General features: G+C 39.6%; 1 protein-coding gene across 10 annotated transcripts in view; it reads left to right on the top strand.

Moving 5' to 3' along the window:
* Positions 1 to 332: 332 nt before the first annotated feature.
* The window catches only part of ABI2 (abl interactor 2), a 71,088-nt gene continuing 55,670 nt past the window's right edge, over positions 333 to 15,750 (top strand). For all 10 annotated transcript variants that reach the window (XM_076342451.1, XM_076342452.1, XM_076342448.1 and 7 more), the window contains exon 1: positions 333 to 464. In XM_076342451.1, coding sequence (XP_076198566.1) covers positions 348 to 464 — 117 coding nt within the window. In that variant the 5' untranslated portion in view covers positions 333 to 347. The remainder of the gene's footprint in view (positions 465 to 15,750) is intronic.

Here is a 15,750-nt window from a genome sequence, read left to right as displayed (position 1 = left end):
GGCTCAGGCCGGGCCGTCACGGCCCACCCGTCTCCTCCCGGATATTGCCCGCTGCGCTCGCACCGGACCGGAAGTGGGCGCGCGGGGGGCGGAGGGGGGGCGGAGGGGGGTGTGGGGGGCGGGCGCATGCGCAGGAGGTGTTCCCCGGCCGCGCCCCGCCCCCGCCGCGGTGGGGGTCTGGCGCGCTCCCTGCCCGCGGCGCGAGGCCGGGCCCGGGCGGCGGTTAGCGCCGTGGGGTTGGGGGGGGGGGGGGGGCGGCGCGAGCGCGCGCGCGGAGGGGGCAGGGGGCGGAGGGGGGCGAGGAGGAGGGACGGGCGGGCGGGCGGACGGGGTGAGAGGATGTGAAGATGGCGGAGCTGCAGATGCTGCTGGAGGAGGAGATCCCGGGGGGGCGCCGGGCCCTGTTCGACAGCTACACGAACCTCGAGCGGGTGGCTGAGTACTGCGAGACCAACTACATCCAGGTGCGGCGGGCGGGGCGGGGCGCGCGCAGCCTAGCGGTCGCCGTCCTAGCCTAACGGTCGCAGTCCTCGCCTAACGGTCGCCGGCCCCGCGGCGGCCCCGGCGGCGCGGCGCTGAGGCGGCGGGGCGGTGGGCATGGGGCAGCCCCGGAGGGGCAGGGTCGTGTCCTCCCCCGCTGTTTGCTGTGGGGCTGCCTCCGCTGCCCAGTCCCGGGGTCGGCGGGCGCCCTCGGCCCGCCGTGGGGCGGGCGGGTGAGGGGAGCGGGGTCGCGCCACCCCCGTCCCCTTGGCGATGGGAGGGTGACAGGCGGCTGGCACCGGCTGCTGCAGCCTAGGGAGGAGGAAAGCTGGTTCACCTCCAGAATGAACTACCCCGGCGTGACGAGGCATTTAAATATTTAATTGATTTCTAAATTAAATTCCTTCCACTTTGTGTGTTGAATATTTATTTCGGATTGTGCCTCTGTCACTCCTTTTCGTTCCCTTCCCACCTTCCACTCTCCTTTGCTGGCAGCACTGAGGTGATGTGATAAACCGAGGAGGTATCTGACTCCTGTAAATATAGTATTCGTGCTTGTTAATTTAGAGCACGATGACATATGTTTTAGTTTGTTTATATTTCCCTTCCCAAGCAGGATTGTGGTCTTCGATAGGATGGGCAGCTACCAAGTGGTGGGTGCAGGATGAAAGCATGATGTAGTAGACATGATACAGAATTAGGGAGAAAGAGATCACGCACAAGTTGCCACCGCAGCGTGTGATTTTTGTGGTGACCACTCTGAAGCCAGGTTGGTGTTAGGACTTCGTTTTTTTCCTTTCTTTCTCTTTTTACTAGGAAGAGAAGCAAAATATAGTCAGTTTACTTTGATAGTGATTGTAGGGCCAAATGAAAGAGTTCCCCCCAAAACAAACAAAAGAAAAAAAGCCATTAGTTGTGGGTCATTCTTAAGAAGGGTCTGAGTGTGTAGGAAAGAAAGGAGGGTGACGTGGGTTTGTGGTGTCAGTGTTGAGAGAAGTACAAAGGGTCCCAGTTTTATTTTTGCTTTCAGTCCCCTAAGTGGAGAGTGCTTGTGTGTTTCCAGAGGGCAAGTAGGGATGAGATCTGTGGCGAGATTATTCTGTCAGTGAAAATGGGATAGAATATTTAACCAGTGACAGATAATACTTAAAATGTCCCTGTAAAAAAGCTCTGACTCTTTCTTTTGAATTGTTGAATGACCAACTGTCCTTTAGAGAGAAGACTTTGCGTGTTTTGGGTCATCTACAAAACATGTCAATTACAGTGAAATTATATGGATGTATTTTGTTATGTAATAACTTTTCCTATGTTGAATTAGTGTGACTTACATTCTTTAAGAGAAATATATTGAAATATTTTCTTACAGTCGTAACCTGACATACATGTATTTAAATTTATGCTTTTTTGAAAACTGGGAAACTGATTTTTCTGGAATCAGGGAGAGGAGTCTTGGAAGGCAGAACCAGATAGGAAGAAGTGGATGTAGTTTGGTTTTTTGTTCTTTCTTTGACCTTTTTTTGTGTTCTTCATATAAACCAAAGTTTATAAAATCTGTATTGAACAGCTCCACCTTTATTGTTTTAACAAAAACTACAGAGGAGGACTCCATGCTGTTTTGTACAAATAGAGAATGAAAAAAGATGGTTATTGCCCCAGACAGCATACAGTCCGTAAGGACAGTCTAAGATAATAGGAGATGGATACAGACAGATGGTGAGTGAAGGAAAAGAATGAGGCACTCTTGGTCAGCCTGATGGATTCTGGCCACCACGCAGCAATACCCCGACTGTTGGCAATTTATCCAAGCATCGTGACAACAGAGAGCTCTAAGGGGGAGGTGAGAATGAAAGAATGGAATTGTGTTGTGAGTGCTGACTGTGAGGTGCAGTATGGGTCATAGCATGAACATGTTTAAATTTTAAACTAGTGGGGAATGGAGGACATCAGCCAGGCGATAGGCTCCGGCCTTTGGAATTGGCTGAGAGACCACAGAGTGGGATTACTGTAAAGAAGAGGACAAGCGTGAGGGGATTCTGGATTTAGTGATGCAAGTGTCCTAGTAACAAATCTGTTAGCAAACCACCCCACCTTCATGGTGCCAGACCTACATAAACTCCTGCACAGGATCTGTATACAAAGCTGATTTTTATTTCTCTGCAGGAGTGGGAATAGGTAAATGGATATAACTGTTGGTTAGTTGGATATTGGTGATTTTGCTTCTAATAATAATTATTATTCCAAAGCTATTATGTCCAATTAAGTGCAAATTATATTCAAAAACAGTAGTCTTGGATTTTATGGCGAAGTTGGGCTTGTGATTGCTTGGAAGCATGTGGAAGAGTAATCGTCCAGAAAGTCATGTAGTGAAGATGGACTAATTCTACTGTAATCCTTTAGTGTTTCATTGTTGACAGAAAGTTTTGTTGTGGATATTCTTGAGATCTCCTAGAGGAAGCTCAGAATGTGACTGAGATCTGAACTTGATCTGCAGGATGATAGGCAGTGGGGTGATGGGGGCATTGAAGGCATTACATTGGCCTGTATTTGTTAGTAGACAAGCTGCTCCCTTTTCTTTTTGTGCCAGTTGGTGCTTCCAGGTTTTATTGTCAAGTACAAAAATTGTTGCAAAAGTCAGTGGAGGCATAGGTCAGTTTAATAGAGGACTTGAAGTTCAGTGCTAAGGTGAATGTGTTTTTTCTCTTCACCTCCGTTAGCAACATCATAGCAGCTTCCAAATAATCGAACATGTAATCTCTTACATGTGAAAATTGCTAGTTCATAGTAGTAGAGTTGTGGCGATTGCAACTCATTTGACTTCTGCTTATGAAATGAAAAATCCATTCTTTTAAAATTTTGACAGCGTTTATCCAAATTATGGTTGATACTTGGTGAGCTCCATTGCTTTAGCAACAGGGAATGTTACATAAATTGTTACCTTTCCCTTGAGTCTGTGATACAGTATATCAGAGCACATCAGCTTAAAATTTTGTGGAAAATGATAGGAAATACAGCAAATATATAATAAACGGACCTGCAGCAATCAAAGACAAAAGGCTATTGTTTGGGCAAAAAAAGTTTTTTCATTAGTTGTTCTTCACCAATGGTGGTTCTTTTTAAATTTTCCCACCAGGTAAGTCGGTCTCCCAGCCCTCCAGCCAATCAATTACCTAGTAAGGTGATGTATTTTTCAAGAGACACTACTCGGTTAAATAGGAAAATAAATTGATAGAAGAAAAACTTAAGGTATAATTTCCACTTGCATACTGCAGCAATTAGTTTAATACATTTTCTGTGATTATGATTCTACTTTAAATAATAATAATTCAGTTTTAAGCATAAATGCATAAATTGCTCACTTTAATCTGCTTGTATTAGTACAGAAATCAAATAACTTTTCTTACCAGAAAGGTCTTATTCTTCTAATAACTTGGAGAAATCATACAGTTATTTCTACGTCATACCTCTTCTTCTTAAAGAGAAGGGGAAGATATGTGTTTTTATTTAGGAGGATGTTTTTGTGGTATCTGACACAATGTCAGTCACAGGTTAAATTTTATACTGTCTGTTCAACGCTTTATGTACTAGTGCTGTGTCCTCTGTTACCAAGTTCAGTCTTAGTCTAAACTGTGCAACAGAATAATTCTATAAAATTTGATTATCTGATGTAGTTGATATTATAAAAAAACATATTTGCAGTCTGCATTGATTTATCTGAGTCTTTCATAAAAAGCAGAGTACAGTTATACTGGACAGTGTGCCATGTTTACAAAATTTTCATATTCCTGGCATTATTTTTGATCAGGGGTATCCGGAAGAAAATTTCTAGTTATGATTGTGTAATTAACAAAACCAAGCAATTATGAGATTTGCACATCTTGTTACTGGGATACTAACATAAATTCCAACACTATCTTGGCCTGTCCAATTTCTTTGAGCTTGTCCTGTATAAGTCTATTCTGGAATAATCTTTTGTTTGTTTGTCGTGATCATCGCTCTTTTAAAAAATCAGCTTTTCATTTTGTGCAGTGCATGGAGCTTTCTAGAGTAACTGAATGCTTGTGTCTGTTAACTCTTTGTTGAAAGAGTCAGAAAAAATTACCAGATGGAGGCATTTCAGCCAGTAAGTATCTATCAGGAACAGATTTGGGGTGGGGGGAAGTCCACCAAATGCGGAATTGAGTGAAAAGCCAAGCCTCTGTGCCCTGCTCAGCTTTCAGAAGGAGCATAGGATTTCTGTGTGCTGTGTTGTCCAGATTCTTCTAAAAGGCTCTGTATTTCTTAGTTTTTCAATATTATTATGCTTTACTTGTCAGCTCTAGAGGCTGAAAAGGAAGAGTGAGCTTCTGATTCTCCTCTCTTCATAGTCTTCAGGTTGCCATGACTGTATTGCGTTTTATATACAGAATCAGCCTTCTAGTGTTTGTGAGGGGAAGGATGGGAAGGGGATTTTTATTGCTGTTCTTAATATTCCATCCTTCTGGTTATTAGAAGTACCTGCTTTCAGCTCCTGCAGATAGCTTTATTTAAATAGACATAAAGATGAAAACTTCTTGTTTCCCAGTAATTTTACTGCAGTCCATAGATTGATGAGTTTCATAGTTATTTTCCACATATCGGTTAATTTTACTTAGACCTTCTAAGCAAAACCAAGTAGCTGTAGATTTGGAAGCATCTTCCAGTAGGTTGAACAAGAGAATAAGGCATCTATCAGCATACTAGTTTTAAATTCAGAAGTGGTGGTCCTTTACAAATAGTAACTTAGTGGTTACAGCTTTAGTAATGTAATGTGAAATTTCTGCAGAGTTGCTTGTAATGACTGGTACCAGTATATAACTTGTGTAAGTATATAGGGAATTGCAGGTATTATGGTTTATAAACAAGTTCAAGAAAGATCTTCATTCCCTTTACTGGAGATGAGATGTGTATCACCTTAACAAAGGCAACTGAGTTAGATTTGTAAAATTTATTTAACCATCAGAAATGTGGGTATCAGAGGAAAGTTGTTTTCAACCTTTCTGTTCCTTAAACTTGTTTCTTTTATAATCCAGCTTCGGTGAAAAGGTGATTAAACTCAGCATTGATGGAACACTTGTTCTGCAGGCATGAAAGTGGGTATTGATTAGCTCCAGCGTATATTAGTCCAGAACTTTAGGAAGATGATGACAAGTTAAAACTCTTTAAAAATACTAGGAAACTAGTAAAACAGTGATAATGGATATATGGACAATATGCTATAGTATCTTACTCCTAAGTCCAATGAATGAATACATAGGTATATCTGGCCCACCAGGCTATTGTAGGACTTCATAAAAACCATGTGATTTTAAAATTGAAGTAGTATGCTGTGGTGGGTTAACCTTGACTGTCTGCCAGGTGCCCACCAAGTGGCTCTCTCACTCTCCGTCCTCAGCAGAACAACAGGAGAAAGTTAAAAAAAAAAAAAAAAAAAAAAAAAAGAAGCTCATGGGTTGAGATAAGGACAGGGAGATTTCTCACCAATTACTGTCATGGGCAAAACAGACTCGACTTGGGGAATATTAATTCAATTTATTGCCAATTAGAAATAGAGTAGGATAGTGAGAAATAAAACCAAAACTAATACCACCTTCCCTTACCCCTCCTTTCTTCCTAGGCTCAACTTTGCTCCTTCATTCCCCACTCTTCTACCTCCTCCTCCCGAGTGGTGCAGGGGGACGGGGAATGGGGCTTGCAGTCAGTTCATAACACTTTGCTGCTGCCGCTCCTTCCTCCTCACACTCTTCCCTGCTGCAGCGTGGGGTCCCTCCCATGGGAGACAGTCCTTCACAAATTGCTCCAACAGGGGTCCTTCCCACGGGCTGCAGTTCTTCAAGAACTGCTCCAACATGGGTCCTTCCCAACAGGGTACAGTCCTGCAGGAACAGACTGCTCCAGTGTGGGTCTTCCCCAGGCCATAGTTCCTGCCTGCTCCTGCATGGCCTCCTCTCCACAGGCTGTAGCTCCTGCCAGGAGCCTGCTCTGGCATGGGCTCTCCATGGGCTGCAGCTTCTTTCAGAGCATATCCACCTGCTGCAGCATGGGGTCCTCCATGGGCTGCAGTGTGGCTATCTGCTCCACTATGGTCCTCCATCAGCTGCAGGGGGACAACCTGTGTCACCATGGTCTTCTCCACAGGCTGCTCCAGTGCCTGGAACACCTCCTCCGCCTCCTCCTCTGACCCTGGTGTCTGCAGGGTTGTTTCTCTCACATTTTTCTCACTCCTCTCTCTCACAGCTGCTTCGCAGAGTTTTTTACCCTTTCTTAAATATGTTATCACAGAGGCGCCACCAGCATCGCTGACTGGCTCAGCTTTGGCCAGTAGTGGGTCTGTTTTGGAGCTGGCTAGCACTGGCTCTGTCTGACGTAGGGGCAGCTCCGGATGCCTTCTCACAGAGGTCACCCCTGCAGCCACCCTGCTACCAAAACCTTGCCACGTAAACCCAACACATATGCCTGAGGAGATATTACTTCAGTACACTCAGTTTGCATTAATGTTTACTTGTGTTTGTCATTCTCACTAAATCCCAACAATTAAGTGGAAACTAAGCTTAGTGATTATTAAGGCTGTATGCGGCCACTGTTCTTTTGACTTCAAGAAGTGATGCTTTCTGCAAATTTGAAGTAGCTGGCTAAGTAACTGAAAGTCTTGCTACTTTCTTCAGCGTCTCCCCTCTGGTGTTCTCTCATGTTCAGCCTGCAAGTCGTTTCACAATCCTCTTTTCTCCATGTTCCCTTAAGGCAGAAGGTGGAAGTAACTGGATGGTGAACTGTGGTGCTACTATAAAGGAACCAGTAATAATACTAATGATCTTTTTGGGTTCTTTACTTTTTCTTTTCCTCCTTTCCTTTTACGTACTGTATCACCGAGTACCTAAGCTTTAAGGACCTGAGAATTTAAAGGAAGGTTGGCAGATACTGTTGCTTGAAGGAGAGAGTAAGATAGCTTCCCTTGCGTTATCAGGATATATAAAAAGAAAAATCTTCTGAAGTGACACCAAATGTTTTCAACATTTATGACAAAATTAGAAAAAAGTACTTAAAGAATGTTGTTTATGTGTGTTTCATTCTAATTTTCTGAAATAAAATTCCATGGTAGTAGTTCAGTCACAATATATGCCCGTTGGTGTTGTAACTATATTAAATGGTTGCACAAATTGTTATTGCACATCTCTCTATACTCCAGGTTTACAGTGAGCTTGTTGTTAGTTTGGTAAGTTTAGTGAGAATAATCTAGGTATAGGACCATCTTGTCTGTTTCCTTTTAAGTGAGTCAGTGTAGCTGGTAAAGTTGGTGAAGTATTTATCACTCAACCAATCTACTTTTCCTTTGCATTAGCAGTGCTGTGTTTTGCCAGGAAAACTAATTTAATGCATTTAATGATGTCACGAGTTCAACCTGCAGTTCAGGAAGAGTAGGATTGATTCTCTGTTGAGTGGATGTGGAAATAGCATAAACCATTTTATTAGTGGTAATGGGAGTTGCTGGTGGTAATGCTGTATGTATAGGTGTAAAAATAAAATTTGTAAATATGCAAGTTGCTAATATAAAGTAAGTGTTCTAACCCTAAATGTTATTACAAGTGGCATTCTAGTTGTTCCCTTCTATAATTTATTTTCAGATTGTGGTTATTGAATAATATTGATCAAGAATTGTAATTCAGAGTAGCCAGGTTCTGCATCCTACAGTTAATAAGCTCTCCAAAATTTATTGTCTGTTGCTCATGTTTTACTTGCATTTGCAGTCATTAATCTTTGTGGCTTAGTGCTGTAGGTTTTAAGGCAGGAAGTGGTGCACCACCGTGGTGCACCATGTAAGATGAGAGCTTCTCCAATCAGTGCTTTAAGCAAGTGAAATCTTACTCTGTTATGTTCAGCAGAATATTTCATTGGAGAAGAAAACATTGATTTAAGTACCATGTTTTGCAGCAAATTTTCAGTAGAGTCTATATGTAGAGTCTGCTGGCCCATTTTTCTTGGATTTTGTTTTCAAATATTTGAAATGTTTTCACACTTAATCGTGCACCTGAAATTAACCTCTTGCTTAGCAATTGAAGTTCTGTAAATTTTGTTGGATACCTGTGCCTGGAACTTTAGTTGTTGGGCTACTCACACTTTATGAAGCAAAACTGCATGTCAGTAGATGAAGCACGTAATCATAGCACACTGAATTTAGGTGCATTTCCTCTTTTCAGGGTTCTCGCAGGTTAGGTTGGCAATTTTTTCTTGAAGTGAATGAATTAATATGTTCTTGCAAATAAGTTGTGCCTATTTCAGTGAGAAATCTTAATTTTCTGGTTCTTAGGTGCAATGAACAAGTTGCTCTGTCAAATTTATAGTGATGTGCTCTGAACTATGGACTCTATATATGCTATTCACTTTTCCTGTAGCTTATTTCCCAGTAGATGTCATTGTAATATCTATTCTTAATGGTCTTTCAGTTTGAAATATAAGTGCTTGTTTTGTTATTATTGGCTTACTGTTACAGCAGTGAAGTTGTTTTATGCTCAGTGAATTGCAGGGTGAGGAACAAATATTACTTGGTTTGGGGTTTTGGTAGCCTGTATGTGTTGGTTATACACGTAGCCAAAGCTAGTTTTGTGCTGAACTCATAAATTTAGTATTATTTCTTAAAGTTAAAAACTCTTCTAGGTAAATGTGAATGTTTTTATTAGGGTATTTTGTAACTTTGTTGCAAGTTTACTGCTTTAATATATATGAACTCTGTCAAAATTCTTGGGAATAACTTTCGTCTATTTTTGAACTAGCTACTGTTTCGTCAAAGTTGATTTATACTATAGATCGTACCAGGTTTTTAAAACTCTACTCTTAGAAGATGAGATCATGGCTATTAAGTTGCTATTTCAGCTGATATTATTAACAGATTTTAGGGAAGCCTGAGATGCTTTTGTTTGAAGATGCTTATTTCAACCTGCATGCCATCATTATCAAAATGATTTTAATTCTGTTCAATTTTCAAACTGATATTTACACCAACAAATAGATAAGCTTCAGAAGCAGTTTCCTGTATTGTGAACTACTGTTCTTTTATGTTTTTATGACTATCTGTCATATTATGAATTCTGTTGGAAATAAATGATAAAACAAGCTGATGATCCTGATTTTTGTTGTTTTATGGGAAATGTTTCATGGCAAATTATTGGGAAGTTGATAAACATTGTTAGAAAGCAGATAGTAAATTCTGTTACTCTTTTTGGTGAATCTTTTTGGTAAAGGATTAGGATAAACCTTGCAAGAATTTCTGTGAGGTTTTGTTTTTTAGTGTTAATATAAGTAGGTTCACTGGGTTAAAGGAAGGAGAAGAAAGTGGTTTAAGTTTGGATTTTAGAGTTGAGGAAATCTTTCATCATAGCTACGTAGAATAAAAATTAGGAATTTTTGCTTTTGAGTGGCTTATGAGAGGAAGGTTTGAAAAACATATTTACTTGCTTGTCAGTGTTAAATATAAAGTTTCACTGATTGAGGGTTTCAGAAGACTGCCCCAGTCTTTCCAGCAGTGGAGGGCAGATAGCAATTTTCTCTTTGTCCAGTGCATTACCAGCTGGGGTGGCTCTGGCAGTTGCTCTAAATTTTGTGCTGGGTGCAGGAATACTAAGAGGCATTCAGACTGAGATTTATGAAGGCCTGTTCTAACAGGCTTGTCCAGTGTTGGAAGTGTTGAGATTGAATGGGCTACCTGCTAGACCATCCTGAAAAAGACTGTTTTTTGTAGATTTGAAAACTTGCATTTAAAATCACTAAGTGCATAAATTCTTCCTGTTACCCACCTAGAAACCTTTGGAATGTAAGGTGGCTAGAAATAAAAGCAGTGCCTGCCAAAAGCTGCAAATACTAAGCTTTGTTGCTGTTTAGGGGCAAGATTGCTGAGCTGATCTAACATCTTTCTGCTTCTAGTTCTACTTATATCCTGGTCCTGGGTCTGGTCCTTATTTGATCATTTGTGAGCCGGTGCAGTTAGCTAAACCAAGAGAAAACTGACAAGGACAAGAAAAGCATCGTTGTCTTTGCTCAGTGATGGTGGGAGTGTGAAGCGAGGGAGGAGGGGGGGAATGAAGTAGGGAAGGGGTAGGACCATCCCTGCTGAGGGCAGTGAGCAGTTAGATTGACTATTCTAAGGTAAGAGAGAAGTTCTTTAAGGTATCAGGCATCAAACTTGGTTATCTCAAGCTTTTGTGCAGCATCAGTGCTGCTCTTTGGGCCTGAAGGTTAGTAGTGAAAATGTCAGGTGTTGTTTCTGCCCCCACCTCAGTGAAAACTGTGAGCGGTAGGGGCTGACACTTGTTAAACATGAAAGGGTCATGACAGATAACCTTTGGTAATATGTGACTTTTGAAAGCAGAATTAATGCTTGTCTTTCTGTATAGTCTGTCTCATAGAACAATCAAAGTCTGTTCTTGGTACTGCTGTTCTTAGCAGACAGGGGTATATAAACATAGCTGAAATAGTATTTTTGAGTCTGAACTCTTTTCAAAGAGAAAATTTTAGTCTGTTTAACAAACAAAATATATAAAGCCATTTACTACTGAGTAGTCTAGTATGAATTCAAAGCACACTAATTTGTCTTGATTTGCTTTAATAGTATTGATTAAATAGTATATGTTTACTGAATATACAGTGCAAATTCTCAAAATCATTTCAAAGAGTATCCTTTTAAACTAAGTTTGAGAGGTGTTGGATATTGTGAAGTTTGTAACTCACTCTAATTTTTTAACTAGGTGGTAAGTTTGTAAGTTGGCATGAGAAGCGGAGCTTATCTATAGCTTTATAAGTGAGGCAGAATGTTTGCTGCAGAGTGCAAAAATTTGTTGTCTACCTGCTTTTTTTATTGGGTAAAAAACACAGGTCTGCTGCAACTTGTGGGGAATGTAAATATGTTAAATGTCCCAAATTAAATGGCTATCTTGAATCAGTTAACATACATTTATCTGTCTGGAGAGTGTGTGTGGGGACACACAAAGTATTTAGTCAAAAGGAGGAAAAAAAACTCTTATAGAATACTAAAGATACCATGTCATTATGGAAAGTTTACAGTTAAGTTTCACTATTTATAAATATATTCAAAAGGACAAATAGTAAAAACAAAAGCCAACCTCTTATCCCCCACACTGCTAACAGCAAAATAGGAGGCTGAGGTGGATGACAGGCATCAGAGAGATTGAAAAATGCCCATATAAGCAGAACCTTGAAAAAGGGGCTGTTATTTTTGACAGAGAAATAATAAATTATAAGAATATGTAAATGAAGTTGTGAAGAGTATGAACTATGTACACTGGTTTTCCACTTTTCTTGGGTAAAGTACATGGATATGAAAGTTAGTTTGATAGGCAATGCTACTTAACATAATCTGTGGAATTATTGCTGTGAGTTAAAACTCAGGATTTAATGGTGTTCTAAAAAAAGCTAAACATTTTAAATAAAACTGCTTATGTTCTCATTATTCTTTTGTATGTTTTTGCCTTGCATTTGTTCTGAATTTGTCCATGATGGAGTGTTGTGCCCTTTATATGAAGTGTTTTGTATTGTCCACTGTAATCCATTTCACTGGATTATTGGGGGTATTGCTTCTATTTAATATCATATTTTCTGTATCCTGAATACCATAGATCCTGTATCCTTTGAAATGCTTACTGCACAAATTGGTGTTGGTTTGGCTTTCTAAGGAGAGGGAATTAATGTGTCAAATTGCTCATGTCAATTAAGTAGGATCTAGATAAATTTCCTTTGTGGGAAAGAGGACTAAAGGTTATAATGTGGTGGAGTATATATGTGAGTGCTGAAATGGTGCTGGTGAAATTAGTTGGGTTTTCCTATCATGGCTGATAACTAGAGAACTGGGAGTGAGTGGAGTTCTAGAGAAGCATAAAACTGTGACGTTACATTTATTTGTTAGTTACGATAAATCAGCGTGCAGTGTTTTCTGATATACTTCTCAGTTTTCTCACTTTATCCAGCAGTTGGTGATCTCAGAAATTATCTTCAAAGATTTAGGCCTGTTTGTCTTCATGTCCTTAGGGAAATGATGCCCATGGAGTGACTCTCTCAGAAGGGGCAGAATGATTGAGTATGCAAAAGCTCTGAGGAGCAAACCCTGAATGAGAGAGTAGCGTGTAGTCAGCATAAACTAGTGAGGATGTTGGTTTTGCAGCCTTTTTTGTCAAGGTCTCAATGCATTGTCATAAGAGCAGTCCTTTCCTAAGGAAAGAAGAAATTCTTTCTGACTATATGTGCATCTTTATAAATCAATCAGTTTGGATAATAGAAGGTAAAAAGTTATCTGCAGTCTCTGAATCTTTGTTATAGTTGTCTGGTGGTGATAATAGTTAATTTAAACCATCTCCAAATTGAGGACGCTTCTGTAACCACTTGATGGGACGAGTTAATAGAACTATTGTAAATCATTACCATGTTGTGATCTGCTTAAAACTTAAATTTTAGATTTTTTTAAAATGCATACGCAGTCTTTACATTTATTTTAGTCAATAATCTGATATATAACACAAATACAATAGGGCGAATCCAGTTTTGATGACTGGAGCAAGAGGGAGGGATAGAAGTCTAATTTTTGTTTTTCTCATTTGTGTTCATAAGTCTATAATAATATATACCAAATGCAGAGGTCCTTGAAAACAAAAAAATTCACTGTAATGCCTGTTGTGAACATTTGTAGCATATTAAGACCCCTCATTTAAGTAAGGTTTATAAATTGTATGTATTATGCAAGACAGGCTCCTATGAATTGTCTCACTTGATCAACAGATGGATAATTAATGCTGAGGTATAAATTATTTAACCATTTATACATATATATAAAAAAAAAAATTCATTAAATGAACATGTGGGGAATACAGTGCCAGTAATCAACTTGTCCTCTGGAAGGGCTGTGCTTAAAAGTACTACAAAGAGAAGGGGATTTTGCCTTTGCTTATCTTCTTATGATGAACAAAGGTTAATATTTTCCTTGTATTTCACCTTCCATGAAATTTTCTTACCTTTTTTTTTAGTTGTATTTTGTGTTAAGGATCCAGAGAAGAATGAGAGATTTCTTTGCCCCTGCTGAAGATTCAAAGTATTGTATTTTACTAAATTTAGCTTCTTTTATAAGCAGCATGCTCAACTTCTTAATATTCAGTGTATAATCTCAATCCGTTTTTCTGTGTGATATCTTAAAAATGAAAAACATACTTAAGGGAAGTCTTTCTTTTTAGTTTTAAATGAATTATACACAAAAAACCCCAAACCAAACCCTAAAACCAAGCAGCATTTTCTTCCATTTTCTGTGCCACCCTTGAGGCTGTATAATGATACTGGCAACAGTAGGAGTTTCTGTGGACCTGTCTTTTTCCGTAAGCAGTGTGATGTGTTTTATCATTTGAGGAAGAAAGGTGTTCTGGAGATAAAGCACCAATTTTAGATCTTAAGTTTGGTTTGGGGGTCTACTGCAGAGTTACTATACAGGTACAACTTCAATTCCCCTTCTGATAAAGGGGACCAAAAATTTTTTTTTTTTTTTTTTTTTTTTTTTTTTTTTTTTACCAGAGATAAATTATAGTCTTCCTGTGGTATTTTTTGAACTGGTTTGACCTTAGTTTTCAGGCCTCTTGGCATCACCCCATGGTAAATGCTATATTCAATGAAACTCTCAGGGCAGCTCTGAAAGGCCAAAGTTCTGAAAATGGTATTTGTTGTTTAGGTTCTGTTGGAGATGGAGTTGTTAAGCTGTGGAGATTGAAATGCAAGGATTATTCAGGTTTTTTTTGTTTTGTATGTATTGTGTTAGTTTGTCAAACTGCATTCTTTTTTTCTTCTTTTTTTTTTTTTTGGCTAAACAAATAGATGCCATTCTTTTCATTACATGCCTCTGCACAAACCAAATCACAACTTGACCAGTCAGCTTCTTCTACCTAATTCTTTTGGTTTTAAGTAACACAGCTCATATGTGGTGCTTTTCATCTCTAGATCTCATACTTTACAAATCAGGGTAAGTACTGCTTTTTTTACAAACAGGGTGGAAGGAGCTTTTTTCCAAGGACATTTCGGTCTGGATTTCATATGCACTTAAGGTTGTGTTCGAACACAGTCCTTCAAGAATTGTTCGCATACGTTTCTTCTGCTGAATGTAGGGAGGAAAGAGGGTGGTATTTCCTGTGTTTTAGGGACAAGCTGTTGAGTAAGATGACTGGAAGATGGTGAGTGTTACAAAAAAGCCGATTGCCTGTGTCTAGGAAGGTGGAGAATTAAGAGGTTATGCAGTTGGTGGGGCATTCTGCAAAATGAAGGAGAGAATTGCTTGTCTAAAAAGCAGCTTGAAAATTCCTGCTTTCTCTGTGCCTCTCTGTCTTAAAGCCTCTCTATCACTCATATTGTGAAACTCTTCTTCCCTTTCCAGGATAGTTTTATTTATTGCCATAGCTAGATAGGTAGAGAGGTGATATTATTTGAACACATCTTGTCAAATGAAAAGGTCATTTGTGCAGCACTTTAATTCATTAGGGTATAGAGAAAAGCCCTTTTTTCTTGATGGTAGTAGAACTTTCTGAATATACAGTTGTAACAATGTTAGGAAAACTTGAAAAAAATAAATTCACATAAAAATGAAAGAATGCGAGGCAAGAGAACCTTTTGTGACATAGAAAAGGCATTCAGCATTTGAAATGCTCTTATTTTGCTGTTACATCTCTCTAATGTTTCTAGTCTTGTGGCTACGAAGAGCTCAGAATTGTCAGAACAAGAATGTTGTTGAAATTGGGTGAATAAGCAAAGTTTGAGACTCTCATTCCGTGTCATAATTATGGTGAATGTAAACACAAAGGTGGGGATTCTTCATATCCCGTAATGCAGCACAGAACTGCTGTGAGAGGAATCTTGTGTTCTTTCACAAGTTTGCAGTGTCACTTTCTATTTTTATCCTATAATCTTTCATTTCTGTGACTTCAGCGTAACACTGTTATGCTGTCTAAGCATAATGACCTGAGTAGTCATTACATTACAATGTAGTGCTTATAGGTATGCTTGTAAGTTGCAGGCGTGCTGTTGGTGCAGTTTGAGTAGGCTGGCTTCAAGACTGCACGCAATACTTGCATCCTTCGTGATTATTTTTTAGCTGAGAGCTCTTGCCATTGTGAGAGTTACCAGAATGCGTAAAACTATGTAGTATTGCGTAAAACTATGTAGTATTGCTGCTGTAGTTGGATATGATGAAATTTGGCCTATATGGGGAACAGCATAATAATTCTT

The sequence above is a fragment of the Aptenodytes patagonicus genome, chromosome 6 (genome assembly GCF_965638725.1).
Source record: "Aptenodytes patagonicus chromosome 6, bAptPat1.pri.cur, whole genome shotgun sequence".
Taxonomy (NCBI): Eukaryota; Metazoa; Chordata; class Aves; order Sphenisciformes; family Spheniscidae; genus Aptenodytes; species Aptenodytes patagonicus.
The sequence above is the reverse complement of the archived record's forward strand: the minus strand, read 5'-3'. Positions and strand labels throughout refer to the sequence as shown.